Source organism: Perca flavescens, chromosome 15 (genome assembly GCF_004354835.1).
Source record: "Perca flavescens isolate YP-PL-M2 chromosome 15, PFLA_1.0, whole genome shotgun sequence".
Lineage (NCBI taxonomy): Eukaryota > Metazoa > Chordata > Actinopteri > Perciformes > Percidae > Perca > Perca flavescens.
Genome location: NC_041345.1, coordinates 14,093,893 through 14,121,226, shown reverse-complemented (window position 1 = coordinate 14,121,226; position 27,334 = coordinate 14,093,893). Strand labels below are relative to the sequence as shown.

The 27,334-nt window shown below is 39.4% G+C and overlaps 3 protein-coding genes across 4 annotated transcripts; 2 read left to right on the top strand and 1 right to left on the bottom strand.

Annotated features, from left to right (window-relative positions):
* The first annotated feature begins 753 nt into the window (after nt 1–753).
* LOC114569439 (acyl-CoA synthetase family member 2, mitochondrial) lies at nt 754–9,773 on the top strand. Its single transcript, XM_028599251.1, has 17 exons — nt 754–845; nt 3,299–3,494; nt 3,988–4,116; nt 4,421–4,474; nt 5,635–5,679; nt 6,493–6,611; nt 6,742–6,916; nt 7,015–7,110; nt 7,198–7,349; nt 7,433–7,524; nt 7,656–7,732; nt 7,821–7,928; nt 8,018–8,169; nt 8,306–8,447; nt 8,800–8,910; nt 8,990–9,058; nt 9,173–9,773. The coding sequence occupies exons 1-17, from the start codon at nt 754–756 to the stop codon at nt 9,221–9,223; spliced, it is 1,860 nt and encodes a 619-aa protein (XP_028455052.1). The 3' UTR covers nt 9,224–9,773.
* A 1,516-nt stretch (nt 9,774–11,289) lies between these two features.
* Nucleotides 11,290–19,085, bottom strand: ndel1b (nudE neurodevelopment protein 1-like 1b). 2 transcript variants are annotated; one of them, XM_028600149.1, is made up of 10 exons: nt 18,900–19,085; nt 16,190–16,286; nt 15,315–15,353; nt 13,805–13,958; nt 12,831–12,979; nt 12,552–12,688; nt 12,285–12,452; nt 12,087–12,178; nt 11,623–11,768; nt 11,290–11,470 (listed from the first exon to the last, which is right to left on the bottom strand). In XM_028600149.1, exons 2-10 carry the CDS (start codon nt 16,273–16,275, stop codon nt 11,389–11,391), a joined length of 1,053 nt encoding a protein of 350 aa, XP_028455950.1. In that variant the 5' UTR covers nt 16,276–16,286; nt 18,900–19,085; the 3' UTR covers nt 11,290–11,388. The 2 variants fall into 2 exon arrangements, with proteins under 2 accessions (XP_028455950.1, XP_028455951.1); XM_028600150.1 differs by lacking the exon at nt 15,315–15,353 and having other exon boundaries at nt 18,900–19,084.
* Nucleotides 19,086–20,807: 1,722 nt separating this feature from the next.
* LOC114570343 (RING finger protein 222) lies at nt 20,808–22,351 on the top strand. Its single transcript, XM_028600631.1, has one exon. It carries the CDS (start codon nt 20,954–20,956, stop codon nt 21,563–21,565), a length of 612 nt encoding a protein of 203 aa, XP_028456432.1. The 5' UTR covers nt 20,808–20,953; the 3' UTR covers nt 21,566–22,351.
* Nucleotides 22,352–27,334: the final 4,983 nt, after the last annotated feature.

Here is a 27,334-nt window from a genome sequence, read left to right as displayed (position 1 = left end):
TCTTTTAATGAATTAAGTATTATAGGGTATTTCTATTATACCACCTACAGTATGTCTTGTAGATTTGGAACAAATGCTTTTTTTGTGTTTTGCTTAAAAGTTTAAATACTTTGCTTCAAAAACAATGTAACCTGGGTTCCGTTTCAGAAAGCAGGTTTAGAGAAAAAAAAATTCCTGAAATGGGTGCCAGGTCAAGCTAAAATAAGTTAATCATTACAACGCAAGTGTAATGGCAGGTTCATTACTTCCTGATGCCTCATGTTTGTGCAGCTCTGGTTTTTTGAATGCAGGCATTAAAAATCTTTTGATGTTCACACCACTAACTGTATGCAGCAGGATAATGAATGGAATCCGACTTATGTAAACATAGGCAGGTATAGAACCACCTCATTTTGTTGTTAAGACCCAGTATCTTCTAACAGTTGAAAGAGATTGCGCGATATTCAAGACCAATGTCAGCACTGCTCCGGTCTTCCTGTGCTCACAGACTCAGATCTGTGGATGGACTCAAACACAGCAAGGCTTGGAAATTATGCAACACAAGTTTGCTCCGGTGGGGTCGGTAAGTTTGTGATCTTTATGTTCAGTGGTCAAATGGCAACATGGCGTCACTCAAAAATCTATTCTTCACTGTAAATATAGAAAAAAGTGGCTTTGAAATAAATTGACACACATTTAAGCACTCAATATTTCTATAAATGTGCCAGTTTTAGCCAGCCGTCTACTTTTCAACTGTAGTCCTACCTAGCATGCATGTCTTTATGGTGGGAGGAAAACGGAGCCACTGGAGGAAACCCACGCAAACACGGGGAGAACATGCACTCTGAGTTCCTGTGCACGCTGGAGTAAGGGAATGAGCAGGTGGATCTCATAGCAAAGAAGAGTTTAAGAGTATCATTGGGGAGAGTGGAACTAAGATTAAAGATTAAAAAAAAGAATTAACAAAAGAATGGCAGAGAGGGTGGAAAAAGGAAGTCAGGGTAGACACAACTTTTCTGTAACCTGAAGTTAGGAAAATATGTTTCTATACATCTCTGTCCTTGACTCTGTTAAACTGTGTGTAAACTGAGGTTGGGACACTGTATATGTGAGTCTTGAGACAGTGAATCATGTTTTCCTAGAATGTAAAAAGTATAGGACAGAAAGAAAGGTATTGTTTGTTAAGCTGACCGGACATTTTCTGTTTAATCTTTGTTTGGACACAGTGGGAAACATCACCTGATATCCAAGGCAGTTACTGAGCAATCATGTGTTTGCATACCTGATGGCTGTGTTTCACAGATTGGCTCATAGGTGTGATCATTTGACAGACACTGCTTTGGAATTGCAAGGAAGTGAACATGATATACTTCTGTCTAATGTATACAAGTGTGTTTAGTGTTTTGCAAATCACTGTGTGTATTGTATTGCAAAAAGTGTGAGTCTAACATTGTGCTTATAGGGGTGCACATCTGAGCCAACATTTTGCTCCTTGAGTGTAAGGTTTTGATAATTGTGTAATACTTTTGATTTCAGTGTGTAAGCAATCGGCAAAAACTGTAATCAATTCCTAAATTATACAGGACTGTATGTAAGAATCTAGTTCTCAAATTGACCTGTGGAGGGCAGTAATACGCTTAGCAGCGTCTACGCTGCCGGACTCCTACAAGAGAACATGCACAGAAAGGCCCTGCCCTGCCTGTGATTTTTTATTTGGCAGGGTGGTAGGGGAAGACTCATGAATATTCATTAGGGAACTCATCCCTGATTGACATTCTTACCCTAACCATAACCAATCCCACTCCTCTTGCCTAAACCTAACCACCCAACCAGAGCAGGCAACGAGTACTAGTCATTCAGGTATGAGTTCCCTAATGAATATTCATGAGGGATGCACTCTGGTTTTCCCATATGAGGTTTTGTTAGGTTTAAAGGTGCAATATACGTAATATATTTACTGTATTAAATCCAAAAATGACCACAATATGTCAACATGCTAAGTTGAAATACTATCTTTTCTGCAACAATGCTAATGCCAGTATTTTCTCCTTTGAAATTTCCGTTCTATGATGGAATTCTGTTTGTGTTTCGGCTTGTTTGTTGGTATCAACTGTTAATTTTGACAGCCGGGCCGCAAACCCATCGCGCTACAGCCAAAGTACAGCCATGGAAGCAGCAAACAAACGAACGGGATCAACGGAGATCGATTCTAATACACACACACACACACGCGCCGGCTCGACGCACACACCAGCGCAAAAGTATAAACATCAGACCACTTACGTAGGCTACGGTGAAAGCTCTGAACTTCCTGTTGAAAGCATACTGTTTGTGTTTAATCCAGGGTCTGACTTTTAATTAAAAAAAACAGTTGTGGCAGTGTGTTTTTTTTCTGAAAACATCATTGCCTGCCTATTGACTGATACACTGCCCTCTGGTGGACAGAACATACACAAAGTTTGATACCAATATAAGTCTTACTGAAGGCATTTAATGGTCAAAATGTTATTAATAAATATTCAAATATTAATATTAATAAACAAACGAACTTCAAATATGATTTTTGGGCAAAAGTCAAAGCCCTATCCTGAACAGGTAAGTATTAAGATTCAGGCTAATTTGTCACGGCTACGAGGGACGGGCATTTTCAGTCATTTCAACATTCGTGTAGCGTTACTCACATTGAATTATAGAGTACTCGAGTTGGTTACACAGCCAACCAATGCTGAGTAATTTTAAGCCAAGAAAGTGTGTCTGTCCGCGTGAGCACGGGGTTTTATGTCAACATATCTGCTGCTGCGCTGTGGAGTAATGTCTGGCTGTGTGAGACTAGCTCTAGCAACGTTGTTGGTTGCTGCGTTTTCAACCTGGCAACCTCCATGAACTTCGAGTCTGGGGAGGAGGGGCCGGGGGAGACGACTCTCTCCAGTATTTTGAATTTGCACTGCAGTTACTATTTTAAACGCTAGCTGTCAGTATTACATATTGCACTGATTGCACCCTTAAGGGTCATTATCAGTGCAGTGAAACAATGGCTTCTCAAAAGTTGATTTTGCCTGCATTAGTCCACTTGTACTTTGATTTTTCTTGGCCATGAAGACTGAGACTGATTTTCTACCTTGGCATGGTTTCAATTTGAATCTGTTATTTAATTGGCTTATCCAAGGTTCACTCTTTAAACAGCCTCATGTATTCTGTAATATAGAGGAATAGTATATTATAATTTTCTTCAAAATCTACAGTAAATGGTGATCCTCAAATCATAGTCTATATGTACTATATTTGACTCCTGTCTTTTTCCTAAATCTTTGAATGTCAGGTCCCTCCATGTGGACAGTCCTCCTCGCAAACCCTCACTGACCAGCAGCTATGTCCATGGCACCTCCTCCATGTCTCTGCTCCCCCTGACTGTAGGACAGAGTCTGGACTCCATAGTCCAGCGCTGGCCTGACCGTGAAGCTGTGGTCTTTCTGCAGGATGGCATCCGGAAGACTTTTGTGCAGTTTCAGCAAGATGTGTGTCTCAGACTTTGTGCCTTCATGCATGTATCAAACCTCTTAAACACTATTCATGGTATACCAATGAGGCATTTTTCAATAATGAGACAATCTCTTGGAGCTAATTAGTGAGATGGACTTGTCAAATCACTGCTAAATCTACCTTGTTTGTACTTTTTCTTTCAGTGTTAACTTTTAAGGTTAATAGAATAGTTATTTGACATTTTGACACCTGATGAAGTCACATGTGGTAGTCCTGGGACACAAAATGGGCCTCCTAAAAACAGTTTTTGTCAATGACTCTAAGTGAAGCAGCACCATATCATAAAGCATTCATATCCCCAAATGTAATGTGAAAATATGAATTGGTTCTCCTGTTTGGGAGAAATTATCACCAAGCTTCTCAGAAATCCCAATAATCAATCAAGAAAGGTATGTCGTAAAGATCCAGAATTCATACCACTGGTGGTAAAGAATTATCTACTATTTTTTGTGATATTCATGGGTGCAGGTTGACAAGGCGGCTGCAGGTCTGCTTGCTTTGGGCCTGAAGCGAGGTGACAGGCTGGGAGTTTGGGGACCCAACACATATGAATGGATCCTTTTCCAGTTTGCTTCAGCCAAAGCTGGAATTATACTGGTCAGTTGGGGAGTGGTTTATACCTTTAAACCTTCATTTACTGTGTAGCATTGTGTTTAGATGGACAGTCTGCTCTGTGTTACAATGCATGCTGCTGTCAAAAGGACATTGAACCCTTTCAGGGGCCCTGGTGAGCTATTCTGTAGTTGTACCTTTCCTGTCCATGATGTAATATGGTATTCAGCCATGTAGTTCAGAATATGTAATTTGTAAGATATGGTATGTACTGTAAAGCCATTTGAAAACATTATGGTGAGGAACTGTATTGCTGTATACAATTGACTTTAAACTGTCATCCGCGCAGGTGTCATTGAACACGGCCTATCAGGTGAAGGAAGTGGAGTTTACTCTAAAAAAGGTATGACAAGTTTTCTTAGGCATTAGCCTACATAACTGCCAGTGGTGGTTTCTGAACCTGGTGTATAAAAGAACAAAAATGAGGTATCCCTGCTGTCCTCACAACCAGCAGTACAATTTTGAGCTACACATTTACTTATCTTGAGTATTTCCATTTTCTGCTAATTATAATATACTTCTACCCCACTACAATTCAGAATTCATACCTTTAGTTTCCAGTTAGTTTGCAGATTTAGATGAATAATACAAAATAAATCAACACATATATTATGATGTGTTACTATTTATAAAGATAAGACTTTATTGATCCCTTGTTGAAATTCACAAGTGTAAGTATATATAAGCAGTATAAGAAATAAGCCCCTCCTTTACCAGCTGCAGCATTGCAGTAATGTGCATAATAATGCATCAATATTTGTAATTCACTTATATAATATACATTGGGCCTCATTCACCAATATCTTCCTAAGTTTTCTCTTAAATATGTTCTTAAGAAGGTTCCTAAGAAAAGTCTACGTCGGATTCATGACGTGTTCTTAAACAGCAGATTTGTTCGCACCTGTGTTCTTAGGATTGATGAATCCCACGTCTTCGTAACTGAAAGCGCGTGCCAGTTGTTCCTAATTAGCATAAAAAAACGCCCCGCAAATTCCCATATAAGGACATGACACTTCCTGTGCACCTCCTGGGAGACAGGTTTTCGGAGATTGTTGGAGCAGCGGTGGAGGAAGTACTGAATCTCAGTACTTAAATAAAAGTACAACAAGAGACATATTTACTTTAGTAAAAGTATAAGGTGTCCACTACCACTTTTTAAAAAAAGTTCCTAACCAGCATAAACGGAAGTGTTGTTAGAATCGGAATGCGGTTGGTTTTATTCATGGATGTATTTTAAGACAGTTTTATTTTCTTTAACCATGCAAGTAAGCAAATAAAGTGTGTGAAGCAGCGCAAATGGGGAGATGTGAAGAGGTCCAGCCAAATAAATAAGATATGAACGCGTCTTACGCAGCCTGGCGGAAGAGTAAACGACGCTGTGGAGAGAAATAGATATAGCAACTTTGATTTAAAAACGGGAATAATAAAAACAAACGTTTTCATTTTCACTTTTACCGGAGCTGTATTACCGAGGGTCAGCGGCGCTGCGCCCGGGCTCTGCAGCACCGGAGCCGGCTTGGATCCGCGGTGCCCCATCAAACTTTACTGGTGAGACAAACGTGTGACGGTCAGGAAGACGTTTTGGCAGGGGGGAAACTGATCAGAAAATGTAACGGAACATTGTAGAAATGTAGTGGAGTAGAAAGTATAGATAATTGCTGCAAAATGTAACAAAGTAAAAGTCAAAAGTAGGCTATGCACTATTGAGTCTACTTAAGTAAAGTACAGATACGTGAAAAATGTACTTAAGTAGGACGAATTTGTACTTTGTTACATTCTACCACTGCATTTTGGTCCTATAAATAGCGATCAATCACCAAATAACGCAGGATTTAATCAGATTAATTGCTGATGTAAATTGCAGTGTTAGTGTTTTTTTTGCATAATATGATTTCTTTTTCAACAAATGATCAGAAATACATTACAGTATAATACTATCATTGTAAACGACTGTAGAATTAAATAAAATGCAGTAAGCAATCATTTGGAGCAAATTGTCATCACTCAAATGTGCGTAAGAGTGCTTTTCAGTGTTCGTAGATTTTGTTCTTAGCTAAGAACAAATCCAAGTTAAGAAAGCATGAGTGAATGCCAGAATCTTCGTAAAAAGTTCGTAAGAAGGGTTTAAGAACACATTTCTTCGTAAGAACGGTTGGTGAATGAGGCCCATTGTTGTGATAGACTGTGATATTGCTACAGTATATCTACCTAAGTAAACAATCTGAGTACGTCTTTCACCACTGGACAGGCATGACTCGCATATCAGCTGACAATTTACTATTTTCATAGTAAAAATAATCTCTACACACTACTATGTAAAGTAAGAACATAAATTCAACAGAACTGATTTGTCATATGCAGGTCCAGTGTAAAGCTGTGGTCTGCCCTACACGCTTTAAAACCCAAAACTTCTGTGAGATGCTGAGGGAGCTCTGCCCAGAGCTCGACAGGACCCCAGTAGGCATGATCAAAAGCTCCAGGTTTGACAGAGCCAATGTCAGATTTAATATATGTTCTTCCTCTATTGTCATTATGGGAGTAAAAGAGCATAAATACTTCACAATCTATAATTTATGGTTATGTGGATGTGATATAAATATCCTGTCTTAGGTCTGCCAGGTTGCCAGACTTGCGAATGGTGATAGTGACAGATAGCAGACAGCCAGGGATGCTCCACGTAGAGGATGTGATGCAAGCAGGGGAGAGTCAGCACCACAAAGAGCTGATGATGGATCTGCAGAGCAAACTGTCCTTCGATGAGCCCATCAACATTCAGTTCACATCAGTAACCTTCACTGTCACATGTGTATTGTATAACTTGGACTAACATTATGATTTAACAATGATCCAGATGAAGTCATGTTGCTAGTGTATTTGTTCCAGGGGACGACAGGGAGTCCGAAGGGAGCCAGTCTTTCCCACCACAATATTGTAAACAATGCTTACTTTATTGGTCTCCGAATGGGTTTTGGACAGAGAGTAAGTACATATTTGTCTCTTGATTTGAAGTCAAATGAAATAATGACTTTTAAATGAAAATAATCTAATTTTCCACATTCCCATCAGCCTCAGGTGCGAGTGTGTGTGCCCGTTCCCATGTACCACTGCTTTGGCTCTGTGTTGGGAGGGATGTGTATGGCATTGCATGGTATCACACTGGTCTTCCCTTCCTCTGGCTACAACAGCCGAGCCAACCTGGAGGCCATTCAGAGTGAAAAGTATGGCACCCTGCTCATCACCCAAAAGACTTTCAAATATACAGTATTATGCACCTCAATTGATTCTTGTTTTTAACCTCAAGGTGCAATTTCATCTATGGCACTCCCACAATGTTCACCGACATGCTTAGCCAACAGGATTTACACAAGTATGATTTATCATCAATTGAAGCTGGTAAGATCTTTTTTTATGATCAATTTTGTATTGGTATTTACAGTTAAAAATACAGGGGCATGGTTATAAACTCAATTCGCAGAGCATTAATTCTTTTGAGGCATTTTTGTTTATGTTCTGCTGTGTTTTAGGCATCATGGCAGGTTCTCCGTGCCCTCCTGAGATTGTGAGAAAAATGATAACAGACATGAACATGAAAGAGCTAATGGTGAGCGATTGATTACATGCCCTGTATTGACTTTTACGATTATAGCTTCTCCAGCATATAAGAACATGTGTACATGCTGGTTTAACAGATCGCTTATGGATCTACTGAGAACAGCCCCATCACATTTCTGGGATTCCCACAAGACAATGAAGAGCTGAAGATAAATACTGTTGGATGTATCATGAGCCACACTGAGGTATACCTTATTATGCCTTATTTTTGGCAGAAAACCTTTTATATCGTGATTACCACACTGTTCCTAATGCCTGTATGTCTTTACTATAGGCTAAAGTGGTGGACCCTACTACTGGGGAGATTGTCCCTCTGGGGGCCTCAGGAGAGCTGATGATCAGAGGCAGCTGTGTGATGCATGGATACTGGGACGATCCTGAGAAAACCAGAGAGGTTATCTCCCAAGACCGCTGGTACAGGACTGGGTAAGATGCTATATGTATAATGTACACCTACTCTTTGTCTAAAAGAGAATATATTATGTAACTGGAACAGGAATTGATGCTCACATGGGAAATATCGTATACATGTTACATGTTGTGTGTTTCATCTTCTACACAGTGACACAGCCAGTCTGAACAGTTTGGGATATTGCAGCATTGAAGGACGCATAAAGGACATGATCATCCGAGGAGGGGAGAACATTTACCCTGCTGAGATAGAGCAATTTCTCTATACACATCCTAAAGTACAGGAGGTGCAGGTGAGACATAGAACCACTGGAGGGCAGCTGATGTCAGATACATTTAGTTTAGTTTATTAGTTTATAATGTAGTGGGCAGTCCCCTTTAATTAACTGTACAGAAAAAGTAGCAGGTTTAGCATCTACGGCTTATTTCCACCTGTGGTGCCCGGCCAGTTGTCAATTGGCATCCTAATATACAATTGTTAAAAAATGTAAATAAAATAAATTACATTGCATGTATAAGGGGCGTAAGGGAGTAAGACATACAAATATATGGCAGACAATTGGAGCAAGCACAAACAAGCAAGCACAGTGAGCTGAGGTGTTAAATCTACATTTTAGTTGTTCTATTTCTCTGTGTGTTTCCCAGGTGGTTGGAGTGAAGGATGAGAGGCTGGGCGAGCAGGTGTGTGCCTGCATCAGGCTGAGGGAGGGCCAGACCTCCACTGCAGAGGAGATAAGAGCATTCTGCAAAGGCCAGGTGAGAGGCGATGTGATAAATAAAATTGCTCAACTTAATCTTAAATCTGAGTATAGCTGTACAGTTTGTCCCCCCCCAGATTTCTCACTTCAAGATCCCACACTATGTGATCTTTGTCGACAGCTACCCTCTGACAGCCTCTGGAAAGGTACGATACTTCTGCTCTCACACACCAACGTCGCTGAACTATCAAGATCACCGCGATGATTTACGGTTTAATTATATAACAAAACTGAAATGGCTGCTGTTTCTGCTTTTCTAGATCAAGAAGAACATATTAAAGGAGGAAATGGAGACAAAATTAGGCCTTTAATTTTGTGAACCCTGACGGACTGTGTTTGAGTGCATCAGCTGGGAAAGTCAGAAACTGAGCGGTGTAGAATTAATGCTTTTACCGAGAGCTGAAAACGTGAATACAACTGCTGCTGGATTGTCAATACTTAAAATTGTTCTACTTTTACTTCCCTCCTCATTACTTTGTTTTAATGTTAATATAAAAGTACAGTGCGCTTAGATCATCTTTGAGCTTGAAGTTTCATTATAGACGTTGGGAAATTGTTTAACAAAAAAAAAAATCTTAGCTCAAGGTCCATTTACAGGAAATGTCAGTTTAAACATTGTACAACAGTAATGACATGGAATGACCACTGAGCAAATTGAATCCACTGATGAAGGCCACAAGATGTACCTGAAAGCTTTGGAAAAACAAGTTTGAAGTTTGAACCTTCACAGTTGAAAGCACTTAATTGTAAGTCGCTTTGGATAAAAGCATCTGCTAAATGACATGTAATGTAATGTAAAAAAGTCCATTAAGTGGACTGTGTGTGGTATCATCTTTAATTACAGTATAGGCTTCATACTACATATTTGTCATCTCAATCTTTATTTATTAAAGCAATTTTGACATTACAATTTTATATTATAATACAATGGCTTTAACCATTCATTATCTGAACATGCCATATTGAATCTCAAATAAATAGGACCTTAGTGTCAAATATAATTATGTACAAATGTGGTAGGCAAATTTACCATCCTTAAATACACTGACTGTAGAACAGGCTTCAGTAACCGGCTCAGAGTGCCCAAAATGACATCTCATATGATCCCAAAAAAAAAATGCTAAAGGCTTCAAATTATGCTTCAAGATGGTGACACAAAGATCTAGGATAGGGAGAAATATGTGGGCAAAATTAATTTAGACAAACTTCTGGCATGTAAAATTAATGCATTGCCAATATCCAACCTGCTAAAAATCCAAGAATTAAGTCAAATTAACATTAAGTTCACACAATAACCGATAATCAGCAAATATGCTGCATGACATAAAGGCCACAATGGACCATTAATTCATACACCAGGAAAAGGTAACAGACAGTCTCAAAAAGGATCCTTGAGTCAGTTTTATTTTGCTTTGAGTATTCTTTTGTGTGAGTTTTATAAAGCCAAATTCATATTGGGTCGGAGAGAATCGTATTTTCAGTTGCTCTGTATGTCTGGCACATATTGCGGAATTGTCAATAATGTTGATGAAAATATATTAAAAATTCGTAAAAATATTACGAATCCACTGTGGATAATTGCCACCATATCAGAGAAAGTCAAAGGAGCCTGTCCCAAGAAAAAAAATAAAAAATAAAATCTATACATTAAACATAAAAAAGAAGGCAAAAAACTGTTCCCTCGAAATCTCAATGGATGTCCAGAGAAGCACTAAACCTGTGAGGAGTAGTTTGTTTAAGTGCAGATTTAACCTCAGAGGACAGAGCCAGCTTTAAAATGGTGACCACTTCCAAATTACAGCAAGTAGCCAGTAACAAGAGGAACAACTGCACTGAGGCTACATGGCTTTGAACGATCAACATTCACTTCAGTCATGAATATGGGGTCCAACCATACTCTCCAACCCCACATTACATATGCACACATGCAGGAAAATAGCAAATAGGAAATATTGCATTTTAAAGCATACTGTGAAATAAATTAATTCATATGAACACATCCCTTTAAAATATAATACATTCTAAATTGAAATAAGTTTAACTGTGCAATTTAAGTGAAAATACAGGAGGAAAACAAGGTTAAGAGGAAGCAGTGGTCTGTTGAGGACCTTTTGTCAGGGATAGTAGTTTTCAGATGAACAGTGGAACTAAGAATATTATGGTGCCACTTCAAAGTTGACATCTAGAGAGCACAGTACAGTTGTAGGCACATGCAAAGTATGTGGTAGGAACGTAATGCACACATGACTGTGCACCTACTCACAGATGCATTTAGAGCTGAAAACTGGAGGCAAGTTTATTGTATACTCAAGACACACACACACACACACACACACACACACACACACACACACACACACACACACACACACACACACACACACACACACACACACACACACACACACACACACACACACACACACACACACACACACACACACTTCAGTAGAGGTTTGGGTGGTGTGGTGATGCCTCACACACTCAGAGGCAGCATGCCTGGTGGAGACACGGCTCTGGATGTCGTCAAGGAACTGGGGTCCAATCCATTTACAGTCCTGCAGTTGCCACATGGACACGTACAATATTAGCAAACAGGGGCACACATACATACTATACTTACATACATACTTCAAAAACAAATGTGCATAAAAGCAGGTATAATAGTAGCAAGGAGAAGAAGAACAAAACCACTTGCTAAAAGACTCACGTTTTGTCAAAGTAAGTTGTATGTAGAGAGTGAGAGAACTTTGTGGCATTGCTGTTGAGGAGTTTGCCATTGTCTGTGGAGTAATTTTTTCTTGCTGCCTGGTCTTTGGCAAACTTCCTACAGGCGGCGATTTTGGACTCCAAAGCCTAGTCACAAAACAAGAGATGCGATCTGTATTTAGCCTGATCATCAACATCTTTCTGTTTCTCCTCTGGCTGAGGACATACTGCTCCTCAATGTTCTGCAACCTATTCAGATAATTCATGTAGTTATGTGTTAAAATTAAAAAGGGATACCTTGCAGATATCAATCCAGCTTTGTGTTATCTTTGTGTGTTAAGATGAACAGTGCATGGTTTCTTGTTTTCGGAGGGAAGCCACACAACATTCTGCAAACACTGCCATGACACAGAGCTGGTTTTAAATCAGCAAAATATTTACTTTAAAAAAGGCAATAACACCTACCCCAACTTTCCTCAGGAGATCGCCAACAATATTAAGAGCTGAGATTCTAGCAGAAGGAGTGAGGGATGAGTTGCCACAGCCATTGGTCAATGCTGCACAAGGACACATACCCATATCAGAATACATTTCAATAAATGACATACATTTCAATTCCCCATTTCATGTGTGCAATAAAGAGTGAGATTAATGATTCCTGACCTTTTGAGCTGATGAAAGGGTGCTCTATGCTCTTTACTACGGGTGTGGCTGGGAGGGATAAAGAAGCCTGTACTGCAGAATCCATCTTGTCGATGTCTGAGGTGGGTGAGCTGGGTGCTGACATCCTGTCTGTAGTCCGCTCCCGTACTGCCAGCTCCTGTCTCAGGTCTGCAGAAGACAGAGTAAAACTCGTGAAATACTCCTCCACTGACCCTTACACAGATGACATATTGCCTGGAAAATGGCAGAATGGATTCTTGTCTGTACCTCGTGCTTCATCTTTCAGCCGCTGCACAGATACTAGAAGGGACTCTTTCTCATCCAGCTCACTTTCCAGGAAGGCATTTCTCTCAATGGCCTGGTTTAAACGGCCCTCAAAGTCCTCAAGAGACACTATTGTTGCCCTGTGCACACATGAAGGGCACAATTGTTAAAACATTTTATGAAAATTATAAGTAGGTCCAATCACTAGAAAATCTAAATCTATCATCATATCCTTGCCAAAACAATTCACATATTGACCAAAATGTACTGTGACAGTCTGACCTTTTGGCTCTCTCCAGGTCATCGTTGGCCTGCTCAAGCTCTCGGACATATTTGTGGAGCTGCTCCTTGATGCTGCGTGTCTGGCCCAGGTCATCCTCTAGCATAGAAACCTGTTTGTAGCTCTGGGCATACTGATGCTCCAGTTTCTCCTGATTGAGATGGATAGAGTAAATTAGAGAAAAGAGCTTGGGAGTAAGTGTGTAGAGAAACAAGGACATCAAACAGACCTATTGTTACAGGAAACAAATCCACTTTAATTTCCTTTTGCTGAGGCATGCAGTGGGAAAGTACCATTTTTATATTTTTTAAACCCTAATGTTGGTAATAGAACCTGGTGAATCACAAGACAGTAAGTAAAGGTGATCTTTCACCCATCATTTCATTTCAAAGAGCCTCTTTGTTCCCTGAGGAGGCCTTGTGGCTTATTTGCCCTGTGGTACCTTACAGTACAGTTAGCATGTCTGTAGTGTGGTCCCAGAGGCACAAATATAGGAAAGCATGATTCATGATCTCTCTGGTTCATTCACACAGTTTGTTTTTAGCATTAGCTGCTGCAATCATGCTCAAATGTTTGGCCATGTGAAAAATCACAATACATTTCTGCTCTGTGTACAGTGGCCACGGTGATTTCCTGAACGTATACACAGTTATTTGTTTGACTATGGACACGATCACCAGACGAGAGCACACTGAATAAATCTGACTACCGTTCATGCCTTCAGTGATTAAGAACCAGACTTATCCTTGCCATTTTCTATTTTCTCCCAATCCAATTAAGGAGTGCTGGAGGATTACCTAAGAGCATGTCTTATTAACACCTAACATAAAAAGACATTGGACCTTGTCCTCAGGATCCAACAGAGATCAGATAACCTCTTAAGTAACCACAAATTACTTTGTGTCCTGACCCACAGACCGTAAAACAAAGCCAAATCCCCAAATAAGCTACAAGGCAAGTGACCAGGCCCAGTTACCTTGAGGTTGGCCATCTCGTTCTTCAGTCTCTCGTTTTCAATGTGGAGGTCTCGAAGGCGGTGTTCGGCCTGGCCAAGCTGTGCCTCCAACTCAGCTTCCAGCTCCCGGCTCCCTTCCTGGAACTCCTGCAGTTCCTCCTGGGCATCATAGCAACTGGATGGCACACACACAGACACAGTGGGGAAAACACAAACAATCATTGTCAGTTACCAGCTACCCTGTTCACAGTCCACCATTCAATTCTGTACAGCTGACTGTCTGAATGGCCACGGGCATGAGCTCTAGAAAACTGGCTGGCTTTTGTCCTGTGAGATGACGAGCCAGGCTCAGGCATGTTCTAGTAGCTTTATCTCCAATGGCCAGGAATAAACCTGCATGAAAAGCCCAGTCAGATATTTGTAGATTTTTAACCTTCAATCCTGCTTCTGCCAAACAAGAAACGGTGCACAGCTCACCATTATAGAGTTAAGCATTCTAAATATACAGCTCTAAAGAGACAGCTGAACTGTGACAGTAGATGGTTTAGAAGTAGCTCAGAAAAAAAAAAAAAAAAGACAGGCCTGCTATCATGAGTCCTCAGCTGTGGGAGAGGTTAAAGTTCAGAGGTAAAGAGAAAATGAGAGGGCACAGAAACAGGATGAGGACATGTGCTAAGAAACAGGATGTGTGTTCACTCTGTTCAGGGCTGACCCCCCATGTAGAGAATTCTAAAAAAAAAACACACATCACTCATAATGTAGTTCTGACGCGTGTAGATTCATTTAAGTAAACATTTCGTTGTGAAAGCGGAAGGTAATCGCTGAGTTTAAGTGATCTAAATGGACACGGTCAAGGGTGTGCACACACATGATGACACCGTGGTCAACACTGTTCTGAGATCAGCTGACTTGTGCTGGGATAATGGCCTCACAGTTGTTGTGCCGGGGTCGTTCCACACATACCAACGCCACAGTGGCTGCTTCATCAGCATGCCGGGCCCTACAACTTCCCTGACAGTGTCTCTCGCTTTAAACGACCAACAGCACTCCGTATGTGTGACGTACAGTAGAACAGCATTAAATCACATTAAATGTGTGAATGCAGGAAATACGAGTGCATTTTACATTACTACATCTTTTTGTGATACTTATAAACTGTACAATGTCCAAGTAGACTTGTCTCAACAAAATGGGAAAAGTAAAGTTTAAAAATATCCCTTCAGAGAGATAACTTTTCAATAAGTAACTAATAAACGCTGAATGCTGCCAATGTGAAAAAGTGATCTTGAGAAAATGTATTCACCAAAACGTGTGTGAGACAAACCACTATATATTTGGGAGTTGTTTTTGTTTTTTTCCCCATGGCTTGAAGTTTTTCCCCTATGTGCCCACAGCAGGAATTTCTTAGAAAACCACCAGGACTTTAACCCTCTCTGTGCAGGTTTACACTTCCTTTGAGAGTATGATGAGGCCCCAACTCCACAAATAGAAAAGACAGACAGAGTTCAACAAAGATTTACAAAACACTCACAAGCACCTCTGCTGCCTACCCGAACATAGACTGTGGTCTCTGTTTAAGAAGTAAAAGATGCAGTCATTTCCTCCTGAGCAAGCCCCAGCTTTTTGTGGGCACGGATTTCAAAAAGCCTGTCTTGTCATTTGCCTTATATGGCTAAACATGGTTTTCTGTGCTGAAACTTTAAACAGAGACGAGACTACAGACAAAACTACATATTCAGCATAACAGCATCTGCCTATTATGCAAGAGTGAACGACTACAACTTATTAAACAGAGTTTTTCATATGGGGGATTTCTGCCATCTGCTATTTGGTTCAACGTTTTTGAAAGACAGACCACAAAATATGACACATTTTTACATAACCGAATTTGCAAAAAAATTTTGCTTAGTAGGCAAACAGTAATACTCCCCATGCACCAAAAAGCTGAGAGCACAACACTGATCCAATAATAGTCATCTGTACGGTCTGTCATGAATGATCTAAAAACATAGGTAAAGAAAAATAATCAATTCATAAATTGAATCGCGATTCAAGCTCTACCGATTCAAAATCGTTTAATAGAATTCCAAAAATCAATTCATATTTTAATTCATAATTGATTGATTTATTTTTAATTGTATGTCTACTGCAATCACATGGGGAAAGTAACTAAATTTACATACTGTGAATCGTTTTTTTTTTTAATTGAAAATCTTTTTTGAATCGAAAATCGATTTTGAATCGAATTGTGAGCCTAAAAAAAAAAAAAAAAAAAAAAAGAAATCGATATCAAATCGTGAGATTTTCTGAATCGTGCACCCCTGATGAAGAGATTATGTAGGCTGCATGTATATAGAAACTCAGATGTTATCTCATGTCATATGAGAAGTAAATCACACTGCCTACCTTTTCTTATATTTGAGGGCTTGGGACTTCCAGTAATCAACTTCCTCATCCTTTGACGTGAATTTGGGAATCATCTCTTTGTCCATATCAGGGCACCCTGAGGATTAAAGAGATTATTTATTAGCCTTACAGCAGTTTCCATTAGCTTAAAGTACATATGAAAAAGATGCAAGGCTAGTGCTCATGAGGTTAAACGTAGAACAAGCATTGAATAGGGAAAAAAATAAACGAGCACACATTGCTCAAACATGGTAAAACACTTTCACTATTTGCATCCTTTGGCATGTAGAATCATGCAGTGCATTATTTTCCTGTCCGTGCTGAAAAAAAAAACATCAAGATTAAAAAAAAAAATCATTCCTCACTGGGGAAGATAAAAAACAGATCTCTCTTTATTTGAAAGTGACAAACAAAGCCAGATCGGCCTGGCCATGTCACCTTGCTGTTCTGAGGTCATGTCATCCTTAGTTACTCACACATCACTGACTATAGCCTCTGATGGGAAACTCATCCAATTATTTAGAAGCTGGGTTTTCACAAACTGACTGAACATGGCAGGACTTTCTATGACTGTGAACAGCCTCAATGACGTGTCCAGTGCCTAGTAGAAGTGTGCTTTGTGCTTATTCATTTTCTAACCTTACAGCTCAACTTGTGATGTCAGCATTACTAAGTCATTAAAGGCAATCCATGCTGATTAAGTGTGGCTAAACAGATCAAAGCTGTGTGTTAGTTCTGAAGTATTGACTAAGTGTTTAACGTTTTTCATCTTCCGCTGCATTTGCAGAAATGACACTTTACTAGACGGTTGTTCCTCTTTTCTGGTTAAGCTAATAAACTTTGCCTCACTCTGTGATCTATGTGGACCAACAAGGCAGGTTTCAGGAAATGATTAAACACATCTGGAGCTGCTGTGTACATGTTCAGTTTGCTCCCACCCCAACACTCCCACTACTGTAGCTCCAGGAATATTCATAATCCAAACAGAGATTATAAGGATTTCCTGCAGATAGATCAGACAACCAGTTGGATGTAACACAGGAATCCCCTCAGCTTGACTGAAGGTCAGGCAAACTATGCTCCACAGTTTAAGGCAATTGTTATTTTGACCAGACTAGCTTGTCTTGGGCTTAGGTAAGGAGGTGGGTGTGTTATTTTCCTTGCCAAGATGGTCTAGACTCAGAGAGGAATAGAGACTCAGAGGGAGGACCGCCTGCTCTTCCCTTTGAACATTCTTCTGAGATGGCGTCATCAACAATTTATTTGCTACAGGCCCCTCATGTGTCAGTAAACTACTTTGGAAAAACTAAGGAAACTGGAGACCAAAATACCCTGAGGGTGAAGAGAGGGACATGTTGCCAAGCTGCTACTGACATAACATGTAATTGACCAAGGCAAGCCTTCCAATATCTCCAGGGAACAACACTATTTTTTTTTTTTTTTTTTAAATGTCTGGGTAAAAAACAACTAGGCTATTTTTTTTCCATTGAACAATTTGATTTTTAAATACACTGCACACTGGCAGGGAGAGGGATTTCTAAACTGCACTTTCTGTCTTTGACCACTCATATAAAACAGCTCATACCTTAGGAACGGTATGACCGAAAATGTTACTGGTTTTGATACTGTGACATTTTCAAACCACGGTATACCTTGACAACGCTAACTGGCCCATGCCTAGGGGCGAGTGCTGAGACTCTGCCACAATAAATGACAGTTCCTGTTATCTCTCATTTCAGCATCCTTTGGAGCTGTGTCAGCTTGACCACTTGATCTATTTGTCTGTTGTAACAATGCCAGGACAGGGCAGCAGGGCTCATAGCCAGCAAAGATGGTGGCACTTCACTTACTGTGGAGCCATCTGGAAATTACAGACAGGGGAAGGTAGTGAAGAGAGAGAGTTTCCTTTCCCACATACTTGTCTCTACATCCAAGTGCTTACTAAGAATTCACGTGCTGACACTGATGTGGTCACATTTTTATAATCGGGCCTATGAGAGGGGTGAATCAAATATATGTATGTAATCATATTAGTTTGCTCTAATGTGAATAATAATCAGATCTAGAGCTTTACAGGGTGTGATGGTAGTGTTCCCCTGACCTGTGCCCATATTTTGGTCCCTTGTGTGTTTTAACTGTGGGAGGACGTGCCAATGTTGCTAGGCAAACGCTAGAGGTTCAAAATAATCTAAATACTATCAAATTGATCATCAAAAAGGAGGCTTTAGTGTGAAAATGACAATTGACATTTGACATTCTTCACAAGTAACTACATACAAATAATGTTAAATAAAAATAAAATCAGTCCTTAAAATAAACAGACTGACATTTATCAGACCAAATGTACGGAATAGAGGCAGGTTGTCATTTAACGTTAGCTAGCTAGCTAGGTATGTTAGCTAATAAACGCTGCCTTCGTCAAGTGGATATGATGCGTGGTTTGACCAGACAGTGACGTTACAAAGCTTAGTGCCAAACAGTAACGTTATGCTTTGCTGTTGAAAGAAAAAAATATACCACATACAAAAAGTGAAAATGAATGGCATACAAAGCACAAATCAAAACGAGAACCGCTCAACGTTTAAACCGAGCTCGAGCTGTCATCTCGGTAACGTTAATCACACAGAAGCCGCGGCAGAACACGACAGTTCGATACAGGTCAGACATTAAACAAATTAAAACGGAATATTTTGACGGTTAAATTTGTTACCTGCTCATGTCAAATCGGTGTCCAGCTATCTTCTGTTTCAAGAGGTCGCTTTCCAGCCGGTGTTACATCCAACAAACACGCACACCTCTTCCCTGCCCCGGCCTCGGATGATACTAAGTGACTGAGCTCAGCTGTGTTTAGGAAATTGCCAACGCGTCTCCCGGAACCAACGTAAGTCCTGACATATACGTACGTGCTGACATAATCATGTTACGTCAGAACTGGGCAAGGCATGCTATAGAAATAGATGGTCTAGAATCAGCCACACCTTTTTTTTTTTTTTTTTTTTTTTTTTACTGTAGATTTGTTGCCACATGGTTTTCGCAACAGTGACCACAAGGTGGCATATAGTTGCCAGAAACCACCACACAGGGACAGGTAACATCAAGACAACATGAGATATATTCTCTTTATTGTTTCTCTGTCTTTTTGGGGGCCAATATTAGCTGTGAAATGCTGAATTAATTTCTTAAACTACCTTCGTTGTCACAATACTTTTTTATTATTCTTTTATTATACTTGTTTTATTACATATGGCCTGTTTAAATACAGTGTATGATCTGACATAATATAATATAATATAATTGTGAATTTCCCCTTGAGGGATAAATAAAGACAGCTATAGCTCCCATTTAAGATCTTTGTCTCACAAACAGACACTGTTCCAAAACCCACTTAATATTATGGTAATGGACTGCATTTATGTAGCACCTTTCTACCTTACCAGGCAAAGTGCTTTAGAATTTCCCTCTCATTCATCCATTCACAGACGCATTCATTGGCCATTGGGAGCAAGTTAAGGAGTGTCTTGCCCAAGGATTCTTTAACATGCAGGGTGAGACAGGGATTGAACTGTCAATGTTGTGATTAAAGCTCCTGAGCCGCCATGTCAAATTATAGTAGGCCTACATTATTCATCTGATAAATTTAAAGTTATATTAAAATCTCTTAGTCCTACTCATGCCTAAGAAAACTGGAGGCAATTTGTTGTATGTGTTTGTGTTACATTTATGTAAGTTTTGTGAACTTCTTTGTATTTTGAGTTGAGCAAACTCAGGCAATAATAATAGTATATCTGCAACTTTAAATATTGCGTACAGCCTGTGTGAAAAAGCAAAGAAAATGAGGTTAACCAACTTTATCAGTCAGCATTGATTTAGCCTACATCAGACTTGATTAAATTTAGTCAACTTTAAGATAATTTGTGTTTAATAACATTGTTGTTAGTAACAGGGCTGTGGTAAGAACCTTTGACTTTTAGTGAGTTGAATTCAACTTATTACAATATTTTATAATTATATATATATATATATAGCCTATATATATATATACATATATATATATTATTTTTTCTTTTATTGTCCATGCTATTCATGTGGATTTGCTTTTTTATCATCCTGTTTGTGAATGTTGTGTATGATGTCTGTACTACTGGGACCTTGAATTACTCCTTGGGGATCAATAAAGTATCTATCTATCTATCTATCTATCTATCTATCTATCTATCTATCTATCTATCTATCTATCTATCTATCTATCTATCTATCTATCTATCTATCTATAAAATCTAGTTTCATTACTAATGACATTTTACAATCTTGAAACGTTTTAATTAGGAGTGACTTAAATAGACACAAATAAAAGAGTCATTAATTTATTTGAGCAAATATACAGGTAGAACCAGTGAATGGCGTTTTGCATTCCTGTGAAGCTGCAGATTTGAAAAATATCTCCAAAGGTCAGACGTGCTGGTTTATGAATATTTGAGGAATGTCAGGCTAAGCATATAGGCCTAGTGCACCTTGAAACTTGAACCAGCTTGGCCACTTGAACTGACGATAATGCCTTCAGAGGACCCAATCAGTGAAGTCACTGCAGTTACAGTCACAGGTGGCAGGCCCTGTTCTACAAGGCGCAGCTCTCGCCTCCACCCTCAGCCAAAGATAAAGAAGAAAGAAGAAAAGTCATGCGCTGATTCACACTACATTTACAAAGCAATAGACTTTTAGTCTTAATTTTCCAACCCTCTTGTTGCAGTGGCTGATTTTCCTTCAATGGCATTTCATAAGGAAGATAGCCAGGAGGACGCGCGAGAGTGTCCAGTGTGCTACGAGTGTCTGTCGGGCACAGAGAGGACTCTGAGCTGCGGACATATATTCTGCCACGACTGTCTGGTCAAAACGCTGGTCAGCATCAACAGCAGCACTCTCAGAGACACTATTGTGTGTCCTATCTGCCGACATCTTACATTCATCGAGAAACAAAAGGAAGCGCTCGTGGCGGACAAGGATCCAGATGAAGTGCAGACCCTGGAGGTGCCTCTCCCGCCACCGAGACAGCTCCAGAGCGCACGGCGCCACTTCACGGACCGTTTACCGAGGGAAGTTAATTGTATTGCTCGCTGCTTTAGGGGAATGTCTGAAGGAATTCGTCGACATAGGTTGATTAGCCCCAGCCATAACGCATCTCAGATCTTTATCATAAGCACTCAGGGGCGACCCATGGCTGAAGACGATGCGCTCAGTGTCGTGATGACTGTGGTTCAACCCCAGCGCAGGCGAAGGCGCAGGATTTGCACAACCGCACGATGCCTGCTTGTTTTGCTGTCAGCATTTACTATACTGGCACTGGTGGCTGCAACTTTACCCTGGGTTTTGTTGGCATAGCCCAGTGATGTGGATGTGGATTATGAAGTGCCAATAGGAAATGATAAAGTGACATTATAGGAAACATCGTCCCATCCATGGAATTAAGTTTATACCAGTTAGCCTATGCGATTTGTGAATTAATTTATTTGTCTCACTGATAAAAATAATCTAATGCATTTTAGTAAATAATCGATAAACTGAAAATGTACAATTTAGTCAATATGTTAAACAAGGCAGTTTGAAACATGGTTTTAAGATGTGATTAGGTACAGGGCCAGCCCAAGACTTTTGGGGGCCCTAAGCAGGATTTGGTTTGGGGACTTTCCACATTGTAATGTTTTGCCACTGTACTTGGCACTAATCCAACGTGTATATTGTAAATATTAGTTTAAACACTCATAATGTGCAAATAAGCATTTAAAGACTAATGTGGGACCAATTAGCAGCAATTAATCTTTAAATCTGTTATAAGCTCAATTGTGAGACATTTCAAGCGCTCTTGGGGGCCCTCTGGTAGCCACGGGGCCCTAAGCAGCCGCTTACTTCGCTTATGCGTCGGGCCGGCTCTGATAGGTATTGTAAGTTCCTTCCTAGGCATGTGCATGTCCTTTATGTGCATTACCAAGCAACAGTCTTAAGTAAAGTAAAGGTTAAAGCCTTGACAGTTTAGTCCTTTGTTTTGCATCCCTGTCTGTGGCATGTTCTACTGTTTTATGAAAAGGAAACATGACAATTTCAAAGCACACCCAAAAGTTTGTAAATCCAACAAGAGTGGACTTTTGAAATTATAATTTCAAACAATAAATAAAAGAGTTTGGCAGACAAAAATGCAATAAAAACCAATTAACCAGGCCTACTTAATCTCATTGTTGTTAAAGCAGCTCAAGTCATTGTTGTGTTACTCTGTTGTTGGAAACACTGTTTCCAAGCAGCGGGGGAAAAAAAACTGTAAACTGCAGAGCTACATCTATCCCACTTTAAGGATTCTTTCCTGTGTCTGCATTATGTGCTCAAAAGAAAAATAAGGGGTTACATTTTCACAGCAAGAGCTTGGCTCATTGAGTGTGATAATAAACACCCTCTTAAAACAGTCAGGGTATCATGTTGACAGACTTTCTCTCATCCTTACATCACAAGGAAAGATGTCAGACATTTAAAAAAAAAAACACAATTTCCATTTTAAACATTCATGCTGATCAAGTGGGAAATGGAGGGAGTTAGTGGTTTTTTTGGACCCCTCAGTAACATCCTGTGACTGGCTCCCCTCGTAGTGTGCATAAAGACGGTGTAAACAGAGCCACCTTTAAAACTTTTAGTAAGAAATAATTGATGCACCCATGGCATTCTGAAGGAGAGCAGGTAGAGATGAGCTGTGCCTGACTGGTTGCTGTAAGGAGATACACTGTTGCACTGTGGCATTAGATTACCACTCTTAAGAATCCAGATTGAGATGGAGCACAGAGACACGGGTTCATTTTGGCAAAAATAAGAAAACAATACGGAAGTTAAGTAAAAACTAAAAACAAGATAATATGGCAACTGATTTGTTAGAAAAAAGATTCTTGTTAATTACTTAATTACTTAAACAAAGAGTTTTCAACAAATGAAAGACAAATGAGCTGTGTCAGTATCGTCACCATCTTAACAAACGTGTACACTCCCAGTTTCTTCACAGAAATCCCTCAAGCATCCTGCTAGGCCGGTCCTACAGGTTTCACACCCGAAGAGGCCTCTGTTTTTCAGCTATGCCCAGTTTCTCAGAGAGTGGGACGACAATAATAAGGATATGTTTCATTTGATGATTTAGACTTTTTATTCTTGTTGTTGGCTCACATATCAGTTGATGGACCTAAATCCAACACACGACAACTAAAAAGTTGTAAATGCGGAAAGGACACACATTCCACTGCAAAGAGATAATAGGCGAAAAAATTATAATAAGAGCAATTTATTCAGGTCATTATTATGATGGGGAGAAAATTGCTCAAAGAACCAACTGCTTTCTCCAGCACTATGCTCACACTGTTGAACACATTCCTATGGCAGGATTAAAAATCCTAAAAGTACAGAAGCATTATCAGCAATAGTTAGAACAGAATTACTCTCATAAGCACCTAATAGTTCAGTCACCATAATAGTTCAGTCATCAGGAGTCAAATGGACAACAATTACTGTACAATTTAAAACAGATATTTTTTTCCAGAAAAAACACTGAAATAAAACCCACATGAACCAGGCGAGATTATTAAAAATGTAGAGTTTAATATATATTTATTTCTGACATTCTGATAAGGATTGCAGGTAGGCTTCACAGTACACACTGTGTTCCACTTGATATGCTAAGCAGAGGAGGAAGGGCTGGGCATGGTGGGCTTGACAAGCGGCAGATCTTATTTGTACACTAGTGAAAGCAGAAGGAGGCAGTACATCCACAGGCAACATCCACTCCTCTAACGTATTGCTCAATACCCAACAAAGGACTATTTATTGTGATCCACATTCTCATTCTGAGTCCACATCTTACCCCTCTTAGAATCCCTAAAAAGACAGTGATTGACACAAAACGTGGATTATCAAAAGACTATCTAAGCGCATGCATCACACTTTTTCAGATTTTCCTTTTTTTCATTTAAAATCCCCCCCACAAAATGTAAACAAATTGAGCTTTACTTTAGACCAACATACTTGATGGTGAGCTGAGTTAGAAAATGTAGGTCTACAGTTAAAATGATTGATAAAACTATGTAACAGTGTAACATTTGGTAAATGAATACGCTAATGAAAATTGTTGTAAAGTTAATTTACTGGAATAAATTATATGTGATGAAATTATACTTTGGGGGAGGGTACAGAGTTTTTTTTACTTCTTTTAAGCAGCATAATAATCACACCTAGAATGAATATGAATGCATGCTTTTAGGTGGCTGTAAGTTCCAGTTGTGATTCACAAAAGCAATACAGTAATACTGCCCTGCAATGATAATAATACATGCTAACAGGCCCTAACTAACCTTCATCCAAATACAAGCTCTCATTTGCCTGTTAGGTATTACAAAATCAGGTAGCCTACTGAAATTTGAGTCACATTCAGTCTGCACACAGAGAGATATACCCCTGCCTCCTCGTATAAATGTATGGATCCAGCACAGAAAATAAAACCTCTATTACACATTAATTATGCCTATAGTTCCAAAATAACAACCAGAGTGAGGGCACTTGCAATTGCTGTCATATAATCACCACAACTATCAATATAATTATCAACATCACCAAAATCTTCATAAACATAGTCCACTGAGAACACACACTGAGGCATACCATAGATCCCTTTTGTAGAAAGGTTGATCCAGAATTAATTTAGTCAAACGTAAACTCACACATCAAACAAACTGGAAAAGAAATGAATTGCTTCGCAATAAAATGAATGGCTTTTTTTCTGTAGGTTTGGTAAGGGTGACTTTGACCATTTTTTTGGACTGAGGTGGATCAGTAAACACTGTAATTGCACTTTTATTGACAAAATTATAGTCCTAAGACATTTTTATATGGAATTAAAAAAGTGACACTGCAGCATCTGCTCTCTGGTGAACTTGAAAAACCTCTGATTAATTGTCTGTGGTGAGAATAACAACACAGTACACACTCATTGTTAACTTTGTGCCAAATTTGACATCTGCTTTTCTAATTGAACGAGTACATATATTTGTCAGTCCAACAATATAGGCTTAGGACTACATTTATCCTTATTATGAATTAATTAACTGGTCAGAGTGTGCTAAAAGTAATCAAATTATTTACACAGGAATCTATTAAATAACTGATTAAAAGAAAAAAAGAAGAAAACAGAAGTCAAAGCTCAGGAGACAGAATTAGAAAACCCACAATTGATTTTTAGCAGAAATAACATTCTGCATTTCTGCTGCAGCATCATTGTTATCTGGTGAAACATTATGAATCGACAGTAAACCTGTTCATTGTGTGCAGGGACAAAAATAACAGCAATCTTTTAATCATTACATTTTCTACACATGATAAATATCAGCACATATATTATTATTATTATATATATATATATATATATATTCAAGATATGCATTTTACATATACTTTTCCTCTCAGATTTATATACATAAATGTATGTACAGTCTTTGTATTTACACTAGGGGGTCAAAGGTTACTGAACCTGAAGCACTTGAAACAAGATTAAGAGAGAGAGAATCATACGAACCTAAAGGCAGTGTAGTCATTCATCCATTATCATCAAACTGTAACAGCACGTGGGTGGTCTAAATTTACTCATCACTGACAACAACAACAGACACTCACACAAAATAAAACACTGCCTTTCTGAGGCCCTTGATCCAAAGCAGTTTGTTCATATTGGCATGTCATGCAAACACATCGTGGTGCATTTGCAAAAAAAAAAGAAAGAATTTACAGTAACATTCTTCTCATTCTGTGCTGGTATAAAGTGAGTTAAAGTGAGCTTACCTTTATGAAGGTTAATGTCAGATAAAGAACTACAGTTGTAATATGTGATAGAAGAGAGGAAGTAAAGACTGTGTGTGACAATAAGAAGTAAACTGCATTAAACGTTTCATCCTGCATGCAAAACGTCTCTACGGCTCAGCATTTTCCTAATGTGCACAACGCTTGAATACCCTGTGAGCAAAATAACAAGACTACTCTCTGTCTCTCTATTTCACCCTGAGGATGGGCTTTGCTCTTAACCATGTCAGGCTCTGAGTTTCCCCTACCAAAAGTTGTACAACTTGTGAATATTATATTGCAATTTGATTGCATGTCCTAATAAGGCAAAAATAAAAATTGAAAAACTCACAGAAATACAGACCACTGCATCAAACAAAGATGAACAAAGCAAAGCATTAAAGAAAAAGAACTTTGAATGTAATACTCATCTATATTCCAGTCTTTTCTCCTAAAGGCAACTGTCCTCCTATGGCATTTTGGTGTCTTTTTTTGTGTAGTAGTCACATTTATGTACTAGCGAGCAATTGTAAGAGATGAGTTTCTTTGCAGCCTGTAGCAGATGTGTTCGAGTTCTGATTTCAGGTGGGCATTGGTGAGGCCAAATGGTTTTTCCATCAGGCCATGGTGGCGACAGTTAAGAGTATATACGGCCACAGGGGTGCTTGTAAGCTGTGATGCCTTAGGGTCATAGGTCATAGAGTGGTGCTCTGTGGCTCCTCCTCAGGCACAGCATCCCCCTCTGGAGACTCTGTCACTGCCACGGACTTCCTGCAAGGGGCACCGCTGAACTCATCGATGAGGCAGTCCAGATTGACATTGATGGAGGGGATTTCATAATTGAAGATATCTAATGGTGAGCATGATGGGAGAGGTGAGTATGATGAGCAGAATGGTGGAAATGGTGATAATGAACAAGAGGAGGAGGAGAAGAGGGCATATGATGATGGCGATGATTATGAGGTGTAAAAAACGGAAGAGAGCAGAAATAATATTAATCTTTTTGAGTCTGAACTCATTGTAAGTGGCATATGATGTCTGTCCTGGCTGACGTAATCAGTAGATTACATGTGCTTCACATTCTACACAGGGATGTTTTCAGGGTGTTGCTAGTCACACTTGAACAAGCGACAAGTGCGGTATGTCACAGCTTTTTGTGTCTTTTGAGACAACAACAGATATTTTGTCAGATAAAATACAATAACAGGTCAAAATGACTGCACAATGACACATTACTGTACATGTTTACAACAATGGCCAGGTAAACCAACACAGAGGCAACAAGATGTGTGTGGAACT

Excerpts from the sequence above, each read along its gene's own strand:
- LOC114569439 (XM_028599251.1), top strand. The coding sequence starts at position 754 with ATGTCTTTATGGTGGGAGGAAAACGGAGCCACTGGAGGAAACCCACGC. Across the intron at positions 5,680-6,492 it reads TGCCCCATCAAACTTTACTG|GTCCAGTGTAAAGCTGTGGT; the intron begins GTGAGACAAACG and ends TGTCATATGCAG. Across the intron at positions 8,448-8,799 it reads CTAAAGTACAGGAGGTGCAG|GTGGTTGGAGTGAAGGATGA; the intron begins GTGAGACATAGA and ends TGTGTTTCCCAG.
- ndel1b (XM_028600149.1), bottom strand. The coding sequence starts at position 16,275 with ATGGACAAAGAGATGATTCCCAAATTCACGTCAAAGGATGAGGAAGTT. Across the intron at positions 12,453-12,551 it reads GCTGAAAGATGAAGCACGAG|ACCTGAGACAGGAGCTGGCA; the intron begins GTACAGACAAGA and ends TGTCTTCTGCAG. Across the intron at positions 11,471-11,622 it reads ACAACTTACTTTGACAAAAC|GACTGTAAATGGATTGGACC; the intron begins GTGAGTCTTTTA and ends TGGCAACTGCAG.
- LOC114570343 (XM_028600631.1), top strand. The coding sequence starts at position 20,954 with ATGGCATTTCATAAGGAAGATAGCCAGGAGGACGCGCGAGAGTGTCCA.